Source organism: Oncorhynchus clarkii, chromosome 4 (genome assembly GCF_045791955.1).
Source record: "Oncorhynchus clarkii lewisi isolate Uvic-CL-2024 chromosome 4, UVic_Ocla_1.0, whole genome shotgun sequence".
Lineage (NCBI taxonomy): Eukaryota > Metazoa > Chordata > Actinopteri > Salmoniformes > Salmonidae > Oncorhynchus > Oncorhynchus clarkii.
The window spans coordinates 6,082,581-6,107,593 of NC_092150.1; the positions used below are offsets into that span (position 1 = coordinate 6,082,581).

Genomic DNA, 25,013 nt, shown 5'->3' on the forward strand with positions numbered 1-25,013 from the left:
GGTATACAACACATTGACTGAGATGCTCCAGGTATATCAACACATTGACTGAGGTGCTCCAGGTATATCAACACATTGACTGAGGTGCTTCAGGTATACAACACATTGACTGAGGTGCTCCAGGTGTATCAACACATTGACTGAGGTGCTCCAGGTATGACAACACATTGACATGCTCCGGTTGTGCCAACTGTCAATCTTGGCCTAGGTGCTTAACACTAAAAGCCTCAACTTTGATTTAATGTCATAGTTCAGCAGACATACAGTAAATGTGATCGAAGTCATTCTAAAAGAATGTTGTCTTGTTGAAGTGACGGACACCATTTTGTTTCAAGCAGTTGTGAAGTATTTTGTCACAGACAGGTAGCTTGTAGATGCTTGTCGGTGTTTTTTCAGCTGTGGTTTTGTGAAAGAGCAGGAACAGAGATTTATGTGTGTGGTCTCTTGTTGCCGGGTGACAGGTTTGCTCAGCAGTCCAAGCACAGATGCTGGATTCTAAATCAAGCCAAAGGTCCTGTAAATCTGAAAATATTGGACAGCTTTAAGCAATATGGACTTTATTATTTTACCTTTATTTAACTAGGCAAGTCAGTTAAGAACAAATTCTTATATTCAATGACGGCCTAGGAACAGTTCAAGGGCAGAACGACAGATTTTGTACCTTGTCAGCTCTGGGATTTGATCTTGCAACCTTTACGGTTACTAGTCCAACTCTCTAACCACCAGGCTACGCTGTCTAATCATTTTAGATATACAGGATTGCCTAGGGAATAGGGGCTAGGCTAGGGGTCACTGGGATTCAGAATGAGTCTAAACCTTACAGAGTTGTTCTTCCCTCCAATCACTAGGTGCACCGCTATAAGGGCATCCCAGAGCTGGTGAGGCTGTTCAACAGTGAGAACCAGGAGGTGGCTCGCTACGCCACGGGCGCCACGAGGAACCTCATCTACGAGAACATGGACAACAAGGTGGCCCTTATCGAGGGGGGAGGGATCCCACAACTCATAGAGGCTCTCAAGGTGAATGACGACGAGCTACGCAAGAACATCACAGGTATGACGTTTTACATTTTAGTCCTTTAGCCTCTCTGGGATATGTGGGACGGTAGCGTCCCGCCTCGCCAACAGCCAGTGAAAGTGCAGGGCGCCAAATTCAAAACAACAAAAATCTCATAATTAAAATTCCTCAAGCATACAAGTATTTTACATCATTTTAAAGATAAAATTCTCGTTAATCCAGCCACAGTGTCTGATTTCAAAAAGGCTTTACAGCGAAAGCGTCACAAACGATTATGTTCGGTCACCACCAAGTCACAGAAAAACTCAGCCATTTTTCCAGCCAAAGAGAGGAGTCACAAAAAGCACAAATAGAGAGAAAATGTATCACTAACCTTTGATGATCTTCATCAAATGACACTCATAGGACTTCATGTTACACAATACATGTATGTTTTGTTCGCTAAAGTGCATATTTATATAAAAAAATCTCATTTTTCATTGGCGTGTTATGTTCAGTAGTTCTAAAACATGCAGTGATTTTGCAGAGAGCCACATCATTTTACAGAAATACTCATCATAAATGTTGATGACAATACAAGTGTTATACATGGAATTAGAGATATACTTCTCCTTAATGCAAACGCTGTGTCAGATTTAAAAATAAAAAATGTTACGGAAAAAGCAAGCCATGCAATAATCTGAGTACAGCGTTCAGACAATAAAGCAGCCAAAAATATGTTTGCCATATTGTGTAGTCAACATTAGTCAGAAATAGCATTCTAAATATTCACTTACCTTTGATCTTCATCAGAATGCACTTCCAGGAATCCCAGTTCCACAAGAAATGTTTGATTTGTTCGATAAAGTTCATCATTTATGTCCAAATAGCTTCTTTTGTTAGGGCGTTTGGTAAACAAATCCAAACGCGCGTTCAGGTCCAGCTGAACATCGGACGAAAAGTTGAAAAAGTTATATTACAGGTCGTAGAAACATGTCAAACTAAGTATAGAATAAATCTTTAGGATGTTTTTATCATAAATCTTCAATAATGTTCCAACCGGAAAATTCCAGTGTATGTAGAAAAGCAATGGAACAAGAGCTAACTCTTTCGTGAACGCGCATCACGAGCCTGTGGCACTCTGCCAGAGACCTGGCTCAATCCCCTCTCATTCTCTCCCCCTTCATAGTAGAAGCCTCAAACAAAGTTCTAAAGACTGTTGACATCTAGTGGAAGCATTAGGAAGTACATTATGACCCATTTACATTGTATATTGGAATGGCAAAGAGTTGAAAAACTACAAACCTCAGATTTCCCACTTCCTGGTTGGATTTTTCTCAGGTTTCATTCCGACATCATTCAAACAGTTCTAGAAACTTCAGAGTGTTTTCTATCCAATACTACTAATAATATGCATATATTAGCGTCCAAGCTACTCAATACTGCCCCACTGTTGTTTTTTTTTACCTTTATTTAACTAGGCAAGTCAGTTAAGAACAAATTCTTATTTTCAATGACGGCCTAGGAACAGTGGGTTAACTGCCTGTTCAGGGACAGAACGACAGATTTGTACCTTGTCAGCTTGGGGATTTGAACTTACAACCCTCCGTTTACTAGTCCTAACCACTAGGCTACCCTGTGGTTAGAGCGACTTACATTCATCTGAAGGTAGCTAATTAAGACAAACACATATCACACTTATAGTAAGTAAAACTTTCTTGAGATACAAAGTACTCTGTACAATGTAGGGCTCTACGCTGACATGTGCTCCTAAGTATAATTTTTTGGAGGAGCACAGAAAGAAATTTAGGAGCACAATGAACAATAGTAGAGGTAATGATACAAGGTTTGGTCATTGGGTTTTCTGTCAGGTATTCTGTGGAACCTGTCATCCAAAGACAACCTGAAGGAGAAACTAGCCAAGGAGACGCTAGCTGAGCTCACAGAGAGGATCCTGATCCCGCTCTCAGGCAGTGGAGACACTGAGGTCATCCGGCAGAGCCCCTCCGAGGTTGACATCTTCTACAACACCACCGGATGTCTCAGGTACAGTACACTATAGTACACTCTAGTAGAGTACAGTACACTATAGTACACTCTAGTAGAGTACAGTACACTATAGTATACTATAGGATAGTACACTATAGGATAGTACAGTAAACTAGTACAGTATTGTACAGTATAGTACAGTACACTATAGTACATTATAGTACACTATAGTACACTATAGAATAGTACAGTACACTATAGTACACTAGTACAATATAGTACACTATAGGATAGTACACTGTAGGATAGTACAGTACTCTATAGTACAATATAGTAAACTATAGGAGAGTACAGTGCAATATGGTACACTATAGTACAGTAATGTACACTATAGTACGATATAGTACACTATAGGATAGTACAGTATATTACACTATAGTACAGTATAGTAAATCATAGTACAGTATATTACACTATAGTCTAGTATAGTACAGTACACTAAAGTACAGTATATGACAGTATAGGACGGTATAGTACAGTACTCTATAGTACAATATAGTACACTATAGGATAGTACAGTACACTATAGTACAATATAGTACACTATAGGATAGTACACAGTAGGATAGTACAGTACTCTAGTAGAGTACAGTACAATATAGTACACTATAGCACAGTAATGTACACTATAGTACACTATAGGATAGTACAGTACAGTATATTACACTATAGCACAGTATTGTATAGTACAGTATTGTACACTATAGTACTGTATAGTAAAGCATAGTCCAGTATAGTACAGTACACTAAAGTACAGTATATGACAGTATAGTACAGTATATCAGTACAGTATATTACACTACAGTATATTACACTATAGTACAGTATAGTACACTATAGTACAGTATAGTACAGTGCACTAAAGGACAGTATAGGATGGTATAGTACACTAAAGTACAGTAGACTAAAGTACAGTACACTAAAGTACAGTATAGGACGGTATAGTACAGTATATGATAGTATTGTACAGTATTGTACAGTATTTCACACTATAGTACAGCCTTCTTCTTCTCGTTCCAGCTCCTCCTCTGTCTAAGTGCATGTGACAACAGTATATCTTCCCATGTCAGCTCTTTGACCCATGTCAGTTCATTGATATGTCAGTTCATTGACATGTCAGTTCATTGACCCATTTCAGTTAATTGACCCATTTCAGTTCATTGATATGTCAGTTCATTGACCCATTTCAGTTCATTGACCCATTTCAGTTCATTGATATGTCAGTTCATTGACATGTCAGTTCATTGACCCATTTCAGTTAATTGACATGTCAGTTCATTGACCCATTTCAGTTAATTGACATGTCAGTTCATTGACCCATTTCAGTTCATTGATATGTCAGTTCATTGACCCATTTCAGTTCATTGATATGTCAGTTCATTGACCCATTTCAGTTCATTGACCCATTTCAGTTTATTGACCCATTTCAGTTCATTGATATGTCAGTTCATTGACATGTCAGTTCATTGACCCATTTCAATTCATTGACCCATTTCAGTTAATTGACCCATGTCAGTTCATTGACCCATTTCAGTTAATTGACCCATTTCAGTTCATTGACCCATTTCAGTTCATTGACCCATGTCAGTTCATTGACCCATGTCAGTTCATTGACCCATGTCAGTTCATTGACCCATGTCAGTTCATTGATATGTCAGTTCATTGATATGTCAGTTCATTGATCAATGTCAGTTCTTTGTTCTATGATTTCTGTTTGCCTATCCCGTCTCTGACCTCTCACCCTGCTGTCCCCAGGAACCTGAGTTCAGTGAATGAGAAGACCAGACGTCAGATGCGCGAGACCAACGGTCTGGTGGATGCCCTGGTAGGATACATCCAGGCCTCGCTACTGGAAGGCAAGGTGGAGGAGAAGGTGAGAATGAGCTGCGTAGTGGACTGGAGTACAGATAGTGGACTGGAGTACAGATAGTGGACTGGAGTACAGATAGTGGACTGGAGTACAGATAGTGGACTGGAGTACAGATAGTGGACTGGAGTACAGATAGTAAACTGGAGTACAGATAGTAAACTGGAGTACAGATAGTAAACTGGAGTACAGATAGTAGACTGGAGTGCAGATAGTAGACTGGAGTGCAGATAGTAGACTGGAGTACAGATAGTAGACTGGAGTACAGATAGTAAACTGGAGTACAGATAGTGGACTGGAGTACAGATAGTGGACTGGAGTACAGATAGTGGACTGGAGTACAGATAGTGGACTGGAGTGCAGATAGTGGACTGGAGTGCAGATAGTGGACTGGAGTGCAGATAGTGGACTGGAGTGCAGATAGTGGACTGGAGTGCAGATAGTGGACTGGAGTGCAGATAGTGGACTGGAGTGCAGATAGTGGACTGGAGTACAGGTAGGAAAGTTACTTAGCCGTATGGTATTTGCAGAACAATTGTCACAATGCTTAACTGTACCTTCAGTGTTTTTCTTCGATCAAGTGTCGAACGTGTCGTCATGGGAATTAAATATATACTCAACATTCTATGGTACATTTGTTCATGTGAAAGCCTCACATGTTGGACTTTGGTATTAAAATCTATTCAATTTGTGTGTGTGTGTGTGTGTGTCCAGGGAGTGGAGAACGCAGTGTGTGTTATGAGGAACCTCTCCTATCAGCTGTACAGTGAGATCCCGCCCTCGGCCATGCTACGTCTGGAAGGACCAACCAGAGGCCAGGACACCAGCAGGAGTGAAGCCATTGGTTGCTTCACGCCTCAGAGCAAGAAAGTAAAAAATGTATGTATCACAGTGTCAATCTTCTTCTTCTGTCAGTTTAGCAGTTGAATCGTAGTCTTGGTGGTCTTCAGAATGACCCTGTCCGTGTCTAAACGGAAGTCCTGTATCACATCGCCTATTTCACATTGACCCCTGACCTTCTCCTTTTTACAGAAGATGAACCAGGACCTGGTTACATTCACGGAGGTGGCCCGCGTGCCCAAGGGTCTGGAGTGGCTGTGGCACCCCCAGGTGGTGGGGCTGTATAACCGCGTGCTGCAGGGCTGTGAGTTCAACTTTACCACCCGCGAGGCTGCAGCCGGGGCCCTGCAGAACATCACAGCTGGAGACAAGAGAGTGAGTGTTTATAATTCCCACTGCCAATGGTCCTTCTCTCGTCACCATCTTAAACCTCACGACCCGTCCCCTGGCGGTGCCAGATAGACTATGGAGTCATCTCAACTCACCACCCATCCCCTGGCGGTGTCAGATTAGACTATGGTGTCATCTCAACTCACCACCCATCCCATGGCGGTGTCAGATAGACTATGGAGTCATCTCACCTCACCACCTGTCCCCTGGCGGTGTCAGATAGACTATGGAGTCATCTCACCTCACCACCTGTCCCCTGGCGGTGTCAGATAGACTTAGACTATGTGGTCATCTCAACTCACCACCCATCCCCTGGCGGTGTCAGATAGACTATGGAGTCATCTCAACTCACCACCCATCCCCTGGCGGTGTCAGATAGACTATGCAGTCATCTCACCTCACCATCTCACCACTCATCCCGTGGCGGTGCCACGTACAAATCAGCTGGGCTTGACAATCTGGACCCTCTATTCCTGAAACTATCCGCCGCCATTGTCGCAACCCCTATTACCAGCCTGTTCAACCTCTCTTTCATATCGTCTGAGATCCCCAAGGATTGGAAAGCTGCCGCAGTCATCCCCCTCTTCAAAGGGGGCGACACCCTGGACCCAAACTGTTACAGACCTATATCCATCCTGCCCTGCCTATCTAAGGTCTTCGAAAGCCAAGTCAACAAACAGGTCACTGACCATCTCGAATCCCACCGTACCTTCTCCGCTGTGCAATCTGGTTTCCGAGCCGGTCACGGGTGTACCTCAGCCACGCTCAAGGTACTAAACGATATCATAACCGCCATCGATAAAAGACAGTACTGTGCAGCCGTCTTCATAGACCTTGCCAAGGCTTTCGACTCTGTCAATCACCGTATTCTTATCGGCAGACTCAGTAGCCTCGGTTTTTCGGATGACTGCCTTGCCTGGTTCACCAATTACTTTGCAGACAGAGTTCAGTGTGTCAAATCGGAGGGCATGCTGTCCGGTCCTTTGGCAGTCTCTATGGGGGTGCCACAGGGTTCAATTCTCGGGCCGACTCTTTTCTCTGTATATATCAATGATGTTTCTCATGCTGCGGGCGATTCCCTGATCCACCTCTACGCAGACGACACCATTCTATATACTTCCGGCCCGTCCTTGGACACTGTGCTATCTAACCTCCAAACGAGCTTCAATGCCATACAGCACTCCTTCCGTGGCCTCCAACTGCTCTTAAACGCTAGTAAAACCAAATGCATGCTTTTCAACCGTTCGCTGCCTGCACCCGCACCCCTGACCAGCATCACCACCCTGGATGGTTCCGACCTTGAATATGTGGACATCTATAAGTACCTAGGTGTCTGGCTAGACTCTAAACTCTCCTTCCAGACCCATATCAAACATCTCCAATCGAAAATCAAATCAAGAGTCGGCTTTCTATTCCGCAACAAAGCCTCCTTCACTCACGCCACCAAACTTACCCTAGTAAAACTGACTATCCTACCGATCCTCGACTTCGGCGATGTCATCTACAAAATTGCTTCCAACACTCTACTCAGTAAACTGGATGCAGTTTATCACAGTGCCATCCATTTTGTCACTAAAGCACCTTATACCACCCACCACTGCGACTTGTATGCTCTAGTCGGCTGGCCCTCGCTACATATTCGTCGCCAGACCCACTGGCTCCAGGTCATCTACAAGTCCATGCTAGGTAAAGCTCCGCCTTATCTCAGTTCACTGGTTACGATGGCAACACCCATCCGTAGCACGCGCTCCAGCAGGTGTATTTCACTGATCATCCCTAAAGCCAACACCTCATTTGGCCGCCTTTCGTTCCAGTTCTCTGCTGCCTGTGACTGGAACGAATTGCAAAAATCGCTGAAGTTGGAGACTTTTATCTCCCTCACCAACTTCAAACATCTGCTATCTGAGCAACTAACCGATCGCTGCAGCTGTACATAGTCTACTGGTAAATAGCCCACCCATTTTCACCTACCTCATCCCCATACTGTTTTTATTTATTTATTTTTCTGCTCTTTTGCACACCAATATCTCTACCTGTACATAACCATCTGATCATTTATCACTCCAGTGTTAATCTGCATAATTGTAATTATTTGCCTACCTTCTCATGCCTTTTGCACACAATGTATATATAGACTCCCCTTTTTTCTACTGTGTTATTGACTTGTTAATTGTTTACTCCATGTGTAACTCTGTGTTGTCTGTTCACACTGCTATGCCTTATCTTGGCCAGGTCGCAGTTGCAAATGAGAACTTGTTCTCAACTAGCCTACCTGGTTAAATAAAGGTGTTCTCAACTAGCCTACCTGGTTAAATAAAGGTGTTCTCAACTAGCCTACCTGGTTAAATAAAGGTGTTCTCAACTGGCCTACCTGGTTAAATAAAGGTGTTCTCAACTAGCCTACCTGGTTAAATAAAGGTGTTCTCAACTAGCCTACCTGGTTAAATAAAGGTGTTCTCAACTGGCCTACCTGGTTAAATAAAGGTGTTCTCAACTAGCCTACCTGGTTAAATAAAGGTGTTCTCAACTGGCCTACCTGGTTAAATAAAGGTGTTCTCAACTAGCCTACCTGGTTAAATAAAGGTGTTCTCAACTGGCCTACCTGGTTAAATAAAGGTGTTCTCAACTAGCCTACCTGGTTAAATAAAGGTGTTCTCAACTTGCCTACCTGGTTAAATAAAGGTGTTCTCAACTAGCCTACCTGGTTAAATAAAGGTGTTCTCAACTAGCCTACCTGGTTAAATAAAGGTGTTCTCAACTAGCCTACCTGGTTAAATAAAGGTGTTCTCAACTGGCCTACCTGGTTAAATAAAGGTGTTCTCAACTGGCCTACCTGGTTAAATAAAGGTGTTCTCAACTGGCCTACCTGGTTAAATAAAGGTGTTCTCAACTAGCCTACCTGGTTAAATAAAGGTGTTCTCAACTGGCCTACCTGGTTAAATAAAGGTGTTCTCAACTGGCCTACCTGGTTAAATAAAGGTGTTCTCAACTGGCCTACCTGGTTAAATAAAGGTGTTCTCAACTGGCCTACCTGGTTAAATAAAGGTGTTCTCAACTGGCCTACCTGGTTAAATAAAGGTGTTCTCAACTGGCCTACCTGGTTAAATAAAGGTGTTCTCAACTAGCCTACCTGGTTAAATAAAGGTGTTCTCAACTAGCCTACCTGGTTAAATAAAGGTGTTCTCAACTGGCCTACCTGGTTAAATAAAGGTGTTCTCAACTGGCCTACCTGGTTAAATAAAGGTGTTCTCAACTAGCCTACCTGGTTAAATAAAGGTGTTCTCAACTGGCCTACCTGGTTAAATAAAGGTGTTCTCAACTGGCCTACCTGGTTAAATAAAGGTGTTCTCAACTGGCCTACCTGGTTAAATAAAGGTGTTCTCAACTGGCCTACCTGGTTAAATAAAGGTGTTCTCAACTGGCCTACCTGGTTAAATAAAGGTGTTCTCAACTGGCCTACCTGGTTAAATAAAGGTGTTCTCAACTAGCCTACCTGGTTAAATAAAGGTGTTCTCAACTGGCCTACCTGGTTAAATAAAGGTGAAATAAAATAAATAAAAAAAAGATAGACTACGGAGTCATCTCAACTCCCCACCCGTCCCCTGGCGGTGTCAGATAGACTATGGAGTCATCTCAACTCCCCACCCGTCCCCTGGCGGTGTCAGATAGACTATGGAGTCATCTCAACTCCCCACCCGTCCCCTGGCGGTGTCAGATAGACTACGGAGTCATCTCACCTCCCCACCCGTCCCCTGGCGGTGTCAGATAGACTATGGAGTCATCTCACCTCACCACTCGTCCCCTGGCGGTGTCAGATAGACTACGGAGTCATCTCAACTCCCCACCCGTCCCCTGGCGGTGTCAGATAGACTATGGAGTCATCTCAACTCCCCACCCGTCCCCTGGCGGTGTCAGATAGACTATGGAGTCATCTCAACTCCCCACCCGTCCCCTGGCGGTGTCAGATAGACTATGGAGTCATCTCAACTCCCCACCCGTCCCCTGGCGGTGTCAGATAGACTATGGAGTCATCTCAACTCCCCACCCGTCCCCTGGCGGTGTCAGATAGACTATGGAGTCATCTCAACTCCCCACCCGTCCCCTGGCGGTGTCAGATAGACTATGGAGTCATCTCAACTCCCCACCCGTCCCCTGGCGGTGTCAGATAGACTATGGAGTCATCTCAACTCCCCACCCGTCCCCTGGCGGAGTCAGATAGACTATGGAGTCATCTCACCTCACCACTCGTCCCCTGTGCCAGATAAACTAGGGGATCATAAACAGGCTCCTCAAACTAACCGTGAAGCCTCTGTGACCAGGCCACTGATATGTGACCAGGCCACTGATATGTGACCAGGCCACTGATATGTGACCAGGCCACTGATATGTGACCAGGCCACTGATATGTGTTCCAGGCCACTGATATGTGCTCCAGGCCACTGATATGTGCTCCAGGCCACTGATATGTGCTCCAGGCCACTGATATGTGACCAGGCCACTGATATGTGCTCCAGGCCACTGATATGTGCTCCAGGCCACTGATATGTGCTCCAGGCCACTGATATGTGCTCCAGGCCACTGATATGTGCTCCAGGCCACTGATATGTGCTCCAGGCCACTGATATGTGCTCCAGGCCACTGATATGTGACCAGGCCACTGATATGTGACCAGGCCACTGATATGTGACCACTGGTCACATGACCAGGGTCATTTTGTTTTGTACCAGACTTGGTCACCTGACAATGAAAACTGCAACTGACATCACTCACATCAGTGATCTCTATAGTTCACTCAGCATTCATAGAACGACGACAGTGTATCTCTAGGTCTCTCTAGAACCCCCCGTGGGTACCTTCCCTTTCTACAGGGTGTAATTTCTTATAAGGGTTTACTTCAGACAGAGCAAAACGGGATTTGAGGGGGGGGGGGGGGGGGGTACTGTAATTAGTTTGAGAAATACTAATGCAGAAAGACCTTTCTCTCTTTTCCTCCTCAGTGGGCGGGGGTGCTGAGTCGTGTGGCTCTCGAGCAAGAGAGGATGATTCCTGTGATGTTGGACAAACTGAGGACCAATAATGACCTGGAGCTGAGATCCCTCACCGGCTTCCTCAGAAACCTGTCACGCCATGCCAAGGACAAGAACGCCATGGGTCAGTAACCAGGACCCTTTTTATATCAAATCCTTGATTGCCTCGGAACCTCATCCTCCATATAAGCTTTGAGTGAAAGGCGAGCAATTCAAGGACGTCAATGTGAGATATGTGTTATTAACAAACCAGAGCAAGGACCAAAACAAACACAAGAAGACTAACAAAAGCCATATCTGTCTATTTCAGGGGGGGATTTGACTACCGTGTGGGATGAATTAAATGAGATCAACCCTTCTTTTTTTTCTCCTTCTAGCAACCAAGACAGTGAACAACCTGGTGGACAAGCTGCCTGCTGACGGTCAACAGAAGGAGCCGTCCAGCGACGTGGTGGTCAACATCTGTGGAGCGTTGAACAACCTGGTGACCTGCAGCTCCGTCGCGGCCCGGGACATCACTTTCTTTGACGGGCTGCAAAAACTGGTGGCCATCAAGAACTCCAACGACAGCAGGTACGGGATAGGGAGAAATATCGGTAGCGGTGTTTCTTGCTGCTGGGTCGTTCCACCGATTCCGTGCCCTTTTTTGAGAAGTGTAATGTTTGACTTCATTCTGTCAACATTCTGTCATAAAGAGCACATGTTTAACTTCATAAAAAACATATTTTCACATCTCAAGAAGATACATTTTTAAAAAATGACTATAATAAGTGCCTATAAAGTAACAGGGTTGACAAGTTGTCCCCCCATCCCTCCTTGCTAATTGGGCAACTTTTGCACATTTGTTGTCGTCTGAGTGAGGGGAAATGCTGTAAATTAAGACGACTATGTGTATTTTGAAAAGATGAAACGTTGAGGATTATAATAAATACCACTTTGACATCAAACAAGCCAAAACACCCGAGTCCCAAATATGCACTTCACATTTCCAAATCATAAAACTGATGTCATAATACCAGTGCCAACGTTTATGACCACCATGTCTGATGAACAGTTACAAGATCCCTTGGGGTCATAACCCCTGGGTTGTTCTGAACAGAATGAGCCTATGTTTGTCTATTGTGAAGACAATTTGCCGCCGGAACACGCTCCTGAATGCACTCATGACTCCTCGTGACCTTGGGACTAGGAAGTCATGAGACTCGGAAGGTTTTATCTCTGCAAAGCATAGTTCTGAGATATTGAGCAGCAACGCTTTCACATCTCAGATCTCACAACTGTTTTGTAGTGAATAACCCATTATAGTCTTCACCTTAAAGGTAGCTAAAGAGTGCAGAGTATTAAAATCCTGAGTCATTTGTAAATGTGTGGGTTTTTCAGGAGGATACGGTCGCAGATAAAACCAGATGTCTCTGAAATGTTCATCTGGGTTCAGCTGTAATCGGGCTGACAATCCTGAATCCTGAGTCAGACATGTTTCGTTTTTAACAAAACTGTAGCTATTTGAATACAAACATGATAGAATAACAGTCTTTTTTTTTACCAAGAAAGAGTCAGAACACATCATCAAATACTTTAGGAATTGTATTATGATCATCAGACTAATTACTGTCATCACTGAACAACGATGTGACGACAATCAATTACGTTAAGATTTCTGTCTGTGTTTTTTTTATTTAGAGGCAGATGGCAAAGACGTGTTCTGATTGGTCCGTCTGTATTTGTTCAGGCTTGTGATTGGATTGCAGATATAACCTTATAGTGCCCAAGTTCAAAATAGTTTCATGCAGATAGATCTTTCTAGTTTTTAATTATTTTCTTCACTTAAAATGTACTTTAAAAAAAAAATCTAACTCCACAGACATAAGAAAAACAATCTTAAGGTCAATTATATGTGACAAACTAATATTTTTGACAAAAATGTCATAGAGAATCATGTTGTCCCAACGTCTTGTCCTTTCTGTGTGCACCAAAATGATTGTGTTTCTCTGAATTGCCTTGTGACGCCTAACACTGTAGGATCGTATTTTAGAACTTTAGAACATAGAACTTTAGAACGTAGAACTTTAGAACGTAGAACTTTAGAATGTAGAACTTTATAACTTTAGAACATAGAACTTTAGAACGTAGAACTTTAGAACGTAGAACTTAGAACTTTAGAACGTAGAACTTTAGAACGTAGAACTTAGCTAGTTACCTTAGCAATAGAACAGCCTTTCAAATGATGCTCACCTGACCCAGATTGAGATCTATAACGGACCGTTTGTTGTTGTTGTTTGGATTGCGCAAACAACAACAGTAATTGTGTGATGGCGGGAATGCAGATTTGCTTTACAAAACAAAACAGCGACAAGTGTGCTTGCTCTAGTTCCTCAACGGCACCTTGTCATTTTCTCTGTCTTCTGTTGCACCCACCCTACACTTTCCTGCAATTAGAGCGAATCTCAGTCCAACTGCTAGTTCATATCCTGGTCTTTATGTTGTCTTTCTTGTAGTCCTGGGAAGCTGAAAGCAGCCAAAGCAGCAGCCACAGTCCTCTGCAACATGTTCCAATACAAGAAGCTGCACAAGGACTACAAACAGGTGAGAAACACCCCTGGAGAATGGTAGAGAGGAGGATCACAGACTACTGGAGAATGGTAGAGAGGAGGATCATAGACTACTAGAGAATGGTAGAGAGGAGGATCATAGACTACTAGAGAATGGTAGAGAGGAGGATCACAGACTACTGGAGAATGGTAGAGAGGAGGATCACAGACTACTGGAGAATGGTAGAGAGGAGGATCATAGACTACTGGAGAATGGTAGAGAGGAGGATCATAGACTACTGGAGAATGGTAGAGAGGAGGATCACAGACTACTGGAGAATGGTAGAGAGGAGGATCATAGACTACTGGAGAATGGTAGAGAGGAGGATCACAGACTACTGGAGAATGGTAGAGAGGAGGATCACAGACTACTGGAGAACGGTAGAGAGGAGGATCATAGACTACTGGAGAATGGTAGAGAGGAGGATCATAGACTACTGGAGAATGGTAGAGAGGAGGATCATAGACTACTGGAGAATGGTAGAGAGGAGGATCATAGACTACTAGAGAATGGTAGAGAGGAGGATCACAGACTACTGGAGAATGGTAGAGAGGAGGATCATAGACTACTGGAGAATGGTAGAGAGGAGGATCACAGACTACTGGAGAATGGTAGAGAGGAGGATCACAGACTACTGGAGAACGGTAGAGAGGAGGATCATAGACTACTGGAGAATGGTAGAGAGGAGGATCACAGACTACTGGAGAATGGTAGAGAGGAGGATCACAGACTACTAGAGAATGGTAGAGAGGAGGATCATAGACTACTAGAGAATGGTAGAGAGGAGGATCACAGACTACTGGAGAATGGTAGAGAGGAGGATCACAGACTACTGGAGAATGGTAGAGAGGAGGATCACAGACTACTGGAGAATGGTAGAGAGGAGGATCACAGACTACTGGAGAATGGTAGAGAGGAGGATCACAGACTACTGGAGAATGGTAGAGAGGAGGATCACAGACTACTGGAGAATGGTAGAGAGGAGGATCATAGACTACTAGAGAATGGTAGAGAGGAGGATCACAGACTACTAGAGAATGGTAGAGAGGAGGATCACAGACTACTGGAGAATGGTAGAGAGGAGGATCACAGACTACTGGAGAATGGTAGAGAGGAGGATCACAGACTACTGGAGAATGGTAGAGAGGAGGATCACAGACTACTGGAGAATGGTAGAGAGGAGGATCACAGACTACTGGAGAATGGTAGAGAGGAGGATCACAGACTACTGGAGAATGGTAGAGAGGAGGATCACAGACTACTAGAGAATGGTAGAGAGGAGGATCACAGACTACTAGAGAATGGTAGAGAGGAGGATCATAGACTACTAGAGAATGGTAGAGAGGAGGATCACAGACTACTGGAGAATGGTAGAGAGGAGGATCACAGACTACTAGAGAATGGTAGAGAGGAGGATCATAGACTACTAGAGAATGGTAGAGAGGAGGATCACAGACTACTGGAGAATGGTAGTGAGGAGGATCACAGACTACTGGAGAATGGTAGAGAGGAGGATCATAGACTACTAGAGAATGGTAGAGAGGAGGATCACAGACTACTGGAGAATGGTAGAGAGGAGGATCATAGACTACTAGAGAATGGTAGAGAGGAGGATCACAGACTACTGGAGAATGGTAGAGAGGAGGATCATAGACTACTAGAGAATGGTAGAGAGGAGGATCATAGACTACTAGAGAATGGTAGAGAGGAGGATCATAGACTACTAGAGAATGGTAGAGAGGAGGATCATAGACTACTAGAGAATGGTAGAGAGGAGGATCACAGACTACTGGAGAATGGTAGAGAGGAGGATCATAGACTACTGGAGAATGGTAGAGAGGAGGATCACAGACTACTGGAGAATGGTAGAGAGGAGGATCACAGACTACTGGAGAATGGTAGAGAGGAGAATCACAGACTACTGGAGAATGGTAGAGAGGAGGATCACAGACTACTGGAGAATGGTAGAGAGGAGGATCACAGACTACTGGAGAATGGTAGAGAGGAGGATCACAGACTACTGGAGAATGGTAGAGAGGAGGATCACAGACTACTGGAGAATGTTAGAGAGGAGGATCACAGACTACTGGAGAATGGTAGAGAGGAGGGGACACTAAGGACAGAACACGTGTTGTACTGGTAGAGAGGAGTTTGAGAAGAATCTCTTGCCTCATTGCTGGGTAATTTTGGAGGGGGTGCCAACACGGCTGTGTGAATCACAGAAACAGTCAGGAGGAAGCGTTCTATAGGAAGCACTGATGCATCACATGGTATAATGTTCAGACACTATCAGAGGAGCTTATTGTTCATGTAACATCTCTCAAAGTCTGAAAAAAACTGTGTGAATACAATATGAGGAACCCAAATTCCTGTGGACATTGGTTAATAATGAGTAGGGAGGGGATTCCCTGTAAAATTCATCTCCTGTTGCTCTACTTTCAACTACAGTTGAGCTGTCTGCTGTCTCCTCTTGTCTGGTAGAGAGTCAGAGCTTTCAACTACAGTAGAGCTGTCTGCTGTCTCCTAGTGTCTGGTAGAGAGTCAGAGCTTTCAACTACAGTAGAGCTGTCTGCTGTCTCCTCTTGTCTGGTAGAGAGTCAGAGCTTTCAACTACAGTAGAGCTGTCTGCTGTCTCCTCTTGTCTGGTAGAGAGTCAGAGATTTCAACTACAGTAGAGCTGTCTGCTGTCTCCTCTTGTCTGGTAGAGAGTCAGAGCTTTCAACTACAGTAGAGCTGTCTGCTGTCTCCTCTTGTCTGGTAGAGAGTCAGAGCTTTCAACTACAGTAGAGCTGTCTGCTGTCTCCTAGTGTCTGGTAGAGAGTCAGAGCTTTCAACTACAGTAGAGCTGTCTGCTGTCTCCTCTTGTCTGGTAGAGAGTCAGAGCTTTCAACTACAGTAGAGCTGTCTGCTGTCTCCCCTTAGAGAGTCAGAGCTTTCAACTACAGTAGAGCTGTCTGCTGTCTCCCCTTGTCTGGTAGAGAGTCAGAGCTTTCAACTACAGTAGAGCTGTCTGCTGTCTCCTAGTGTCTGGTAGAGAGTCAGAGCTTTCAACTACAGTAGAGCTGTCTGCTGTCTCCCCTTGTCTGGTAGAGAGTCAGAGCTTTCAACTACAGTAGAGCTGTCTGCTGTCTCCCCTTGTCTGGTAGAGAGTCAGAGCTTTCAACTACAGTAGAGCTGTCTGCTGTCTCCTAGTGTCTGGTAGAGAGTCAGAGCTTTCAACTACAGTAGAGTGGTCTGCTGTCTCCTTTTGTCTGGTAAAGAATCAGAGCTGTTTATCTGTCATTCACATGCATGCATGTACACAAACACACACACATACACACACACACACGTTGTAAAGTAATTTATCAGTGCTTAGATATAAAGCTGGGAAACTCTCACCTAATCGTTCACCTCGAAGTGAATGGGTGACTGTAGAACCCAACCCTCATTCCTGTGTGTGTGTGTGTGTGTGTGTGTGTGTGTGTGTGTGTGTGTGTGTGTGTGTGTGTGTGTGTGTGTGTGTGTGTGTGTGTGTGTGTGTGTGTGTGTGTGTGTGTGTGTGTGTGTGTGTGTGTGTGTGTGTGTGTGTGTGTGTGTGTGTGTGTGACGTTGTTTTGCATTCCGTTAACCAGCCTTGAGGATAGGGAGGGTTCAATGAAAAGAAGATAGACCCCTAACGGATGGGCAGCCGGTAATCTGGTGGTTAGAGCGTTGGGAAAGTCACCGAGAGGTCCGAATACCTGAGCCCCACCAGGTGAACACGTGTCCTTGAGCAAGGCACTTAACCTTTGCTCCAGGGGCGTTGTACTACTATGACTGACCCTGTAAAACAACACATTACACTTAACCTAGATGTTTTGGTTCCTACTTAATGTAATCCGTATGCTCACACACAGTAGTATATAGAAATATCTGCCATTTTAGCAGACTCTTTTATCCAAAGTGACATACATGAGTAGATTTTACGTATGGGTGGCCCCAGCGGGAATCAAACCCACGATATATGCTTTTGTAAGCAGACACACACACACACACACTTAGGGAGAGGCTTGCTAGAATGATTGCTGTTTTAGATTTGTGGTTAGCCCTACCTAAAGGGTGCAGCTCTCTCTATCTAAAGTGATTTCCTGGTGAACAAGTCCCAACACACCCAACATAATATCTACCTCCCTCTACAGTACCTGCATGCTTCTTCTCCACGGAATGTTTTTTTTTTCTTTTCAGTAGAACTATTTGAACAGTTTGTCATAAAAGAAACAATTCCAAACATGTTCCACTGTCACGTGTAATAAATTCCTTGGGACTGAGTTCTGTTAGAACATCTCTGATAGGTTGTTACACCTTATGGACATTAGACAGCAACATGAGTTAGTGTACAGGCTGTGTGTGTCAAGCTCAAAGGTCACGAGCACTGCATTTTTTACTTGACACAGTTTACTATCCTTTTCTGAGGTTCAATGTTCACACACAGTATGTTAGCCTGGTCCCAGATCAGTATGTTAGTATGTTAGCCTGGTCCCAGATCAGTATGTTAGCCTGGTCCCAGATCAGTATGTTAGCCTGATCCCAGATCAGTATGTTAGCCTGTTCCCAGATCAGTATGTTAGTATGTTAGCCTGGTCCCAGATCAGTATGTTAGTATGTTAGCCTGGTCCCAGATCAGTATGTTAGCCTGGTCCCAGATCAGTATGTTAGTATGTTAGCCTGGTCCCAGATCAGTATGTTAGTATGTTAGCCTGGTCCCAGATCAGTATGTTAGCCTGGTCCCAGATCAGTATGTTAGCCTGGTCTCAGATCAGTATGTTAGCCTGGTCCCAGATCAGTATGTTAGCCTGGTCTCAGATCAGGATATTAGTATGTTAGCCTGGTCCCAGATCAGTATGTTAGTATGTTAGCCTGGTCCCAGATCAGTATTTTAGCCTGGTCCCAGATCAGTATGTTAGCCTGGTCCCAGATCAGTATGTTAGCCTGGTCCCAGATCAGTATGTTAGCCTGGTCCCAGATCAGTATGTTAGTATGTTAGCCTGGTCCCAGATCAGTATGTTAGCCTGGTCTCAGATCAGTATGTTAGCCTGGTCCCAGATCAGTATGTTAGCCTGGTCCCAGATCAGTATGTTAGCCTGGTCCCAGATCAGTATGTTAGCCTGGTCCCAGATCAGTATGTTAGCCTGGTCCCAGATCAGTATGTTAGCCTGGTCTCAGATCAGTATGTTAGCCTGGTCCCAGATCAGTATGTTAGCCTGGTCTCAGATCAGTATGTTAGCCTGGTCTCAGATCAGTATGTTAGCCTGGTCCCAGGTCAGTATGTTAGTATGTTAGCCTGGTCCCAGATCAGTATGTTAGCCTGGTCTCAGATCAGTATGTTAGCCTGGTCCCAGATCAGTATGTTAGCCTGGTCCCAGATCAGTATGTTAGCCTGGTCTCAGATCAGTATGTTAGCCTGTTCTCAGATCAGTATGTTAGCCTGGTCTCAGATCAGTATGTTAGCCTGGTCCCAGGTCAGTATGTTAGTATGTTAGCCTGGTCCCAGATCAGTATGTTAGCCTGGTCTCAGATCAGTATGTTAGCCTGGTCCCAGATCAGTATGTTAGCCTGGTCCCAGATCAGTATGTTAGCCTGGTCTCAGATCAGTATGTTAGCCTGGTCCCAGATCAGTATGTTAGCCTGGTCCCAGGTCAGTATGTTAGTATGTTAGCCTGGTCCCAGATCAGTATGTTAGCCTGGTCTCAGATCAGTATGTTAGCCTGGTCCCAGATCAGTATGTTAGCCTGGTCCCAGATCAGTATGTTAGCCTGGTCCCAGATCAGTATGTTAGCCTGGTCTCAGATCAGTATGTTAGCCTGATCCCAGATCAGTATGTTAGCCTGGTCCCAGATCAGTATGTTAGCCTGGTCCCAGATCAGTATGTTAGCCTGGTCCCAGATCAGTATGTTAGCCTGGTCCCAGATCAGTATGTTAGCCTGGTCCCAGATCAGTATGTTAGCCTGGTCCCAGATCAGTATGTTAGCCTGGTCCCAGATCAGTATGTTAGCCTGGTCTCAGATCAGTATGTTAGCCTGGTCTCAGATCAGTATGTTAGCCTGGTCCCAGGTCAGTATGTTAGTATGTTAGCCTGGTCCCAGATCAGTATGTTAGCCTGGTCTCAGATCAGTATGTTAGCCTGGTCCCAGATCAGTATGTTAGCCTGGTCCCAGATCAGTATGTTAGCCTGGTCCCAGATCAGTATGTTAGCCTGGTCCCAGATCAGTATGTTAGCCTGGTCCCAGATCAGTATGTTAGCCTGGTCTCAGATCAGTATGTTAGCCTGATCCCAGATCAGTATGTTAGCCTGGTCCCAGATCAGTATGTTAGTATGTTAGCCTGGTCCCAGATCAGTATGTTAGCCTGGTCCCAGATCAGTATGTTAGCCTGGTCCCAGATCAGTATGTTAGCCTGGTCCCAGATCAGTATGTTAGTATGTTAGCCTGGTCCCAGATCAGTATGTTAGCCTGGTCTCAGATCAGTATGTTAGTCTGGTCCCAGATCAGTATGTTAGCCTGGTCCCAGATCAGTATGTTAGCCTGGTCCCAGATCAGTATGTTAGCCTGGTCCCAGATCAGTATGTTAGCCTGGTCCCAGATCAGTATGTTAGCCTGGTCCCAGATCAGTATGTTAGCCTGGTCCCAGATCAGTATGTTAGCCTGGTCTCAGATCAGTATGTTAGCCTGGTCCCAGATCAGTATGTTAGCCTGGTCCCAGATCAGGATATTAGTATGTTAGCCTGGTCCCAGATCAGTATGTTAGTATGTTAGCCTGGTCCCAGATCAGTATGTTAGTATGTTAGCCTGGTCCCAGATCAGTATGTTAGCCTGGTCCCAGATCAGTATGTTAGCCTGGTCTCAGATCAGTATGTTAGCCTGGTCCCAGATCAGTATGTTAGCCTGGTCCCAGATCAGGATATTAGTATGTTAGCCTGGTCCCAGATCAGTATGTTAGTATGTTAGCCTGGTCCCAGATCAGTATGTTAGCCTGGTCCCAGATCAGGTTTTGCAACAATGGACTAATGAAACAAATACCAAAAGAGAGTTTTTAGGTCTTTGTTTTCCTCTGAGGGCGGTTAGTCAGTGATTGAGTTAACAACAAATACTCAACACAGACCTCAAATTTTTGCCTCTAAAAATTAAAGTTCAATACAAACATTTGTAAAATATGGAAAATGAAAACATAAAAATTCTATCAGATCTTTCAGCACTCTGACAGAGTTAATGTTTTACGGAGTTGACAAAAATCCATTTTTTTTTCTTTCTAATTCAAGACTTATACACAGTTGTCATTGTCCTTCTGGACAAGCAAATCTGGGACAAAGCTATCAGTATAATACATACTTTGATATATGCCCTGACAAAATGTCTCTCATGTTTGTGTTTTACAGAAAGGGTTCACACGACCAGACTTTGCAGACATGACAATCTAAAAAAAAGAAGAAGAGGAACAGATACAATGTCTCTCTCTCTCTCTCTCTCTCTCCTTCTGCCAAGCGTCTGGAAACGTATCTGATCACTTCAGTGGTCAAAGACTGGTCTGTACAACTGAAAACATTGCTCCTTGGGCTACTTCCTACTTACGCACACATGGAGTTGGATGAACTGTACTACAGTGCAAGTGACGACAAAGATGGAACCTGTTTAGGGACGACCTTAATGGTGGACTATGATGATAACGTACCCCCTTTTCCTTGTGAGCTTGAATACCGTATGTATTCAATGCTATATGTTGAGTTGATATGTATTCAATGCTATATGTTGAATTTAATATATGTATTCAATGCTATAATGTTGAGTTTAATATGTAGTCAATGCTGTAGCTTTGAATGCTGTATGTTCTATATGATGGAATCAGGGACTTTTTTTTTCTCAATGTAACCAATCAGTCTGCTGTAACCAATAATGCTATGACTCATTTCTCCTGCCTTAGCAAGCGTGGTTTGACACAATCCCAACGCCCCCCATTTTGTTAACCCTGGTCCCAGATCAGTTTGTGCTGTTATAGCCTACACTTATGGCCATTGTCACAACACAACACTGCTAGTAAAGGGATGGTTTGCTGTCACTGGTGCTTTTTACTTTTGCTGAAGGGTTGAATTATTGATGTTGTTCATTGTGTTTTCTATTTAGTTTGGTGTTGTTTATTTCTCAGACAAAACCAGAGTATCACTGAGTTATAATGAGATATAAACCAGAGTATCGCTGAGAGTTATAAACCAGAGTATCGCTGAGAGTTATAATGAGTTATAAACCAGAGTATCTCTGAGAGTTATGAGTTATAAACCAGAGTATCACTGAGAGTTATAAACCAGAGTATCGCTGAGAGTTATAAACCAGAGTATCACTGAGAGTTATAATGAGTTATAAACCAGAGTATCTCTGAGAGTTATGAGTTATAAACCAGAGTATCGCTGAGAGTTATAAACCAGAGTATCACTGAGAGTTATAATGAGTTATAAACCAGAGTATCACTGAGTTATGAGTTATAAACCAGAGTATCACTGAGAGTTATAAACCAGAGTATCGCTGAGAGTTATAATGAGTTATAAACCCAGAGTATCACTGAGAGTTATAATGAGTTATAAACCACAGTATCACTGAGTTATAATGAGTTATAAATTAGAACTGAATGTATGTTTTTATGGATGTGTGGAAAAACTGAACTACTGACACCTGCATGAATGACCTACAATTATGACTCAGAAAGGGAATCATGCAATTGCCTTTAAAAGCTTTACACAGTGGCTTAAACTTTTTTTGTTTTACATCAAAGAGAAGACAAACAACTGCTTTGTGTCCGTCATTAGACTGAGACCATTCTTATTTACATTTACGGTATGAAAAAAATAATCAACAACTATTTTTACAATGTACTTTTTAACTGTTAACTGCAGGTCGAATAAATCTGCGTCATTTGTAACTAATAAAGCTGACGTCACTGAAGGAGTTTGGTTAGCGAGTGTGAGAATAGATAATAGATGTTCTTTTGAGGTTTCACGTCAACCAGGGTCACGGTGTTTTATTGAACAAACAATACATTGGACATGCATTAAATGCGATATGAAAAACTCTGGGCCTTAGCTTCTGCTGGTCAGGTCACGTGTTCAGAGAAAAACTTCTGCTCTTTCATAACAGGATCAATCAGCATTTCAGCTCCATGCAGAAGACTGAAAGTGGCCGTGTTTTGAGAGCATCGACTCTGACAGACCGACTGATCTACAAATGAACTTGCTTCCTAAATAACTACTCTATGGGGCCGATGGGATAAGAGCTATGGATAAGAGCTACAGTGCCTTGCGAAAGTATTCGGCCCCCTTGAACTTTGCGACCTTTTGCCACATTTCAGGCTTCAAACATGAAGAATCAACAACAAGTGGGACACAATCATGAAGTGGAACGACATTTATTGGATATTTCAAACTTTTTTAACAAATCAAAAACTGAAAAATTGGGCGTGCAAAATTATTCAGCCCCTTTACTTTCAGTGCAGCAAACTCTCTCCAGAAGTTCAGTGAGGATCTCTGAATGATCCAATGTTGACCTAAATGACTAATGATGATAAATACAATCCACCTGTGTGTAATCAAGTCTCCGTATAAATGCACCTGCACTGTGATAGTCTCAGAGGTCCGTTAAAAAGCGCAGAGAGCATCATGAAGAACAAGGAACACACCAGGCAGGTCCGAGATACTGTTGTGAAGAAGTTTAAAGCCGGATTTGGATACAAAAAGATTTCCCAAGCTTTAAACATCCCAAGGAGCACTGTGCAAGCGATAATATTGAAATGGAAGGAGTATCAGACCACTTGCAAATCTACCAAGACCTGGCCGTCCCTCTAAACTTTCAGCTCATACAAGGAGAAGACTGATCAGAGATGCAGCCAAGAGGCCCATGATCACTCTGGATGAACTGCAGAGATCTACAGCTGAGGTGGGAGACTCTGTCCATAGGACAACAATCAGTTGTATATTGCACAAATCTGGCCTTTATGGAAGAGTGGCAAGAAGAAAGCCATTTCTTAAAGATATCCATAAAAAGTGTTGTTTAAAGTTTGCCACAAGCCACCTGGGAGACACACCAAACATGTGGAAGAAGGTGCTCTGGTCAGATGAAACCAAAATTGAACTTTTTGGCAACAATGCAAGACGTTATGTTTGGCGTAAAAGCAACACAGCTCATCACCCTGAACACACCATCCCCACTGTCAAACATGGTGGTGGCAGCATCATGGTTTGGGCCTGCTTTTCTTCAGCAGGGACAGTGAAGATGGTTAAAATTGATGGGAAGATGGATGGAGCCAAATACAGGACCATTCTGGAAGAAAACCTGATGGAGTCTGCAAAAGACCTGAGACTGGGATGGAGATTTGTCTTCCAACAAGACAATGATCCAAAACATAAAGCAAAATCTACAATGGAATGGTTCAAAAATAAACATATCCAGGTGTTAGAATGGCCAAGTCAAAGTCCAGACCTGAATCCAATCGAGAATCCGTGGAAAGAACTGAAAACTGCTGTTCACAAATGCTCTCCATCCAACCTCACTGAGCTCGAGCTGTTTTGCAAGTAGGAATGGGAAAAAATTTCAGTCTCTCGATGTGCAAAACTGATAGAGACATACCCCAAGCGACTTACAGCTGTAATCGCAGCAAAAGGTGGCGCTACAAAGTATTAACTTAAGGGGGCTGAATAATTTTGCACGCCCAATTTTTCAGTTTTTGATTTGTTAAAAAAGTTTGAAATATCCAATAAATGTCGTTCCACTTCATGATTGTGTCCCACTTGTTGTTGATTCTTAACAAAAAAATACAGTTTTATATCTTTATGTTTGAAGCCTGAAATGTGGCAAAAGGTCGCAAAGTTCAAGGGGGCCAAATACTTTCGCAAGGCACTGTTTTGATAAGAGCTATTGTTAAGAGGTAAATGAGTAAGCTGTTTAGATAAGTGGATTGTAAATATAAAATACAATTATTTTAGATCTAGTTTACCTTCTGATCGCTGGAGACAAATGTGAAACCAGTCACATGGCAGCAAACGGAAGCATATCACCTTTTCCACAGTGAAGTTTATGAAATGCTGGTAATTATAACTTGCAGATATGAAATGTGGAGACCCAAACTAGGGGCTTCTGTAGCTATGATTAGTGAGGAGTATTAGGGTAGATTTCAGTGGTAGGTCTCAGAGTAGGACCATCCTCAGCAGTGAATTGCAGATGTTTGTTTTTTTGTGAAACAAAAATAAAACGTAGCCT

The 25,013-nt window shown here is 43.5% G+C and overlaps 1 protein-coding gene across 2 annotated transcripts in view; it reads left to right on the forward strand.

Annotated features, from left to right (window-relative positions):
* Positions 1-21,344, forward strand: part of LOC139406338 (plakophilin-3-like) — a 67,446-nt gene extending 46,102 nt beyond the window's left edge. For both annotated transcript variants that reach the window (XM_071148841.1, XM_071148842.1), the window contains exons 9-17: positions 849-1,053; positions 2,868-3,042; positions 4,801-4,918; positions 5,627-5,791; positions 5,945-6,127; positions 11,140-11,293; positions 11,547-11,742; positions 13,665-13,752; positions 21,152-21,344. In XM_071148841.1, the coding sequence (XP_071004942.1) occupies positions 849-1,053; positions 2,868-3,042; positions 4,801-4,918; positions 5,627-5,791; positions 5,945-6,127; positions 11,140-11,293; positions 11,547-11,742; positions 13,665-13,752; positions 21,152-21,193 (1,326 nt within the window). In that variant the 3' untranslated portion in view covers positions 21,194-21,344. The remainder of the gene's footprint in view (positions 1-848; positions 1,054-2,867; positions 3,043-4,800; positions 4,919-5,626; positions 5,792-5,944; positions 6,128-11,139; positions 11,294-11,546; positions 11,743-13,664; positions 13,753-21,151) is intronic.
* The last annotated feature ends 3,669 nt before the right edge of the window (positions 21,345-25,013 follow it).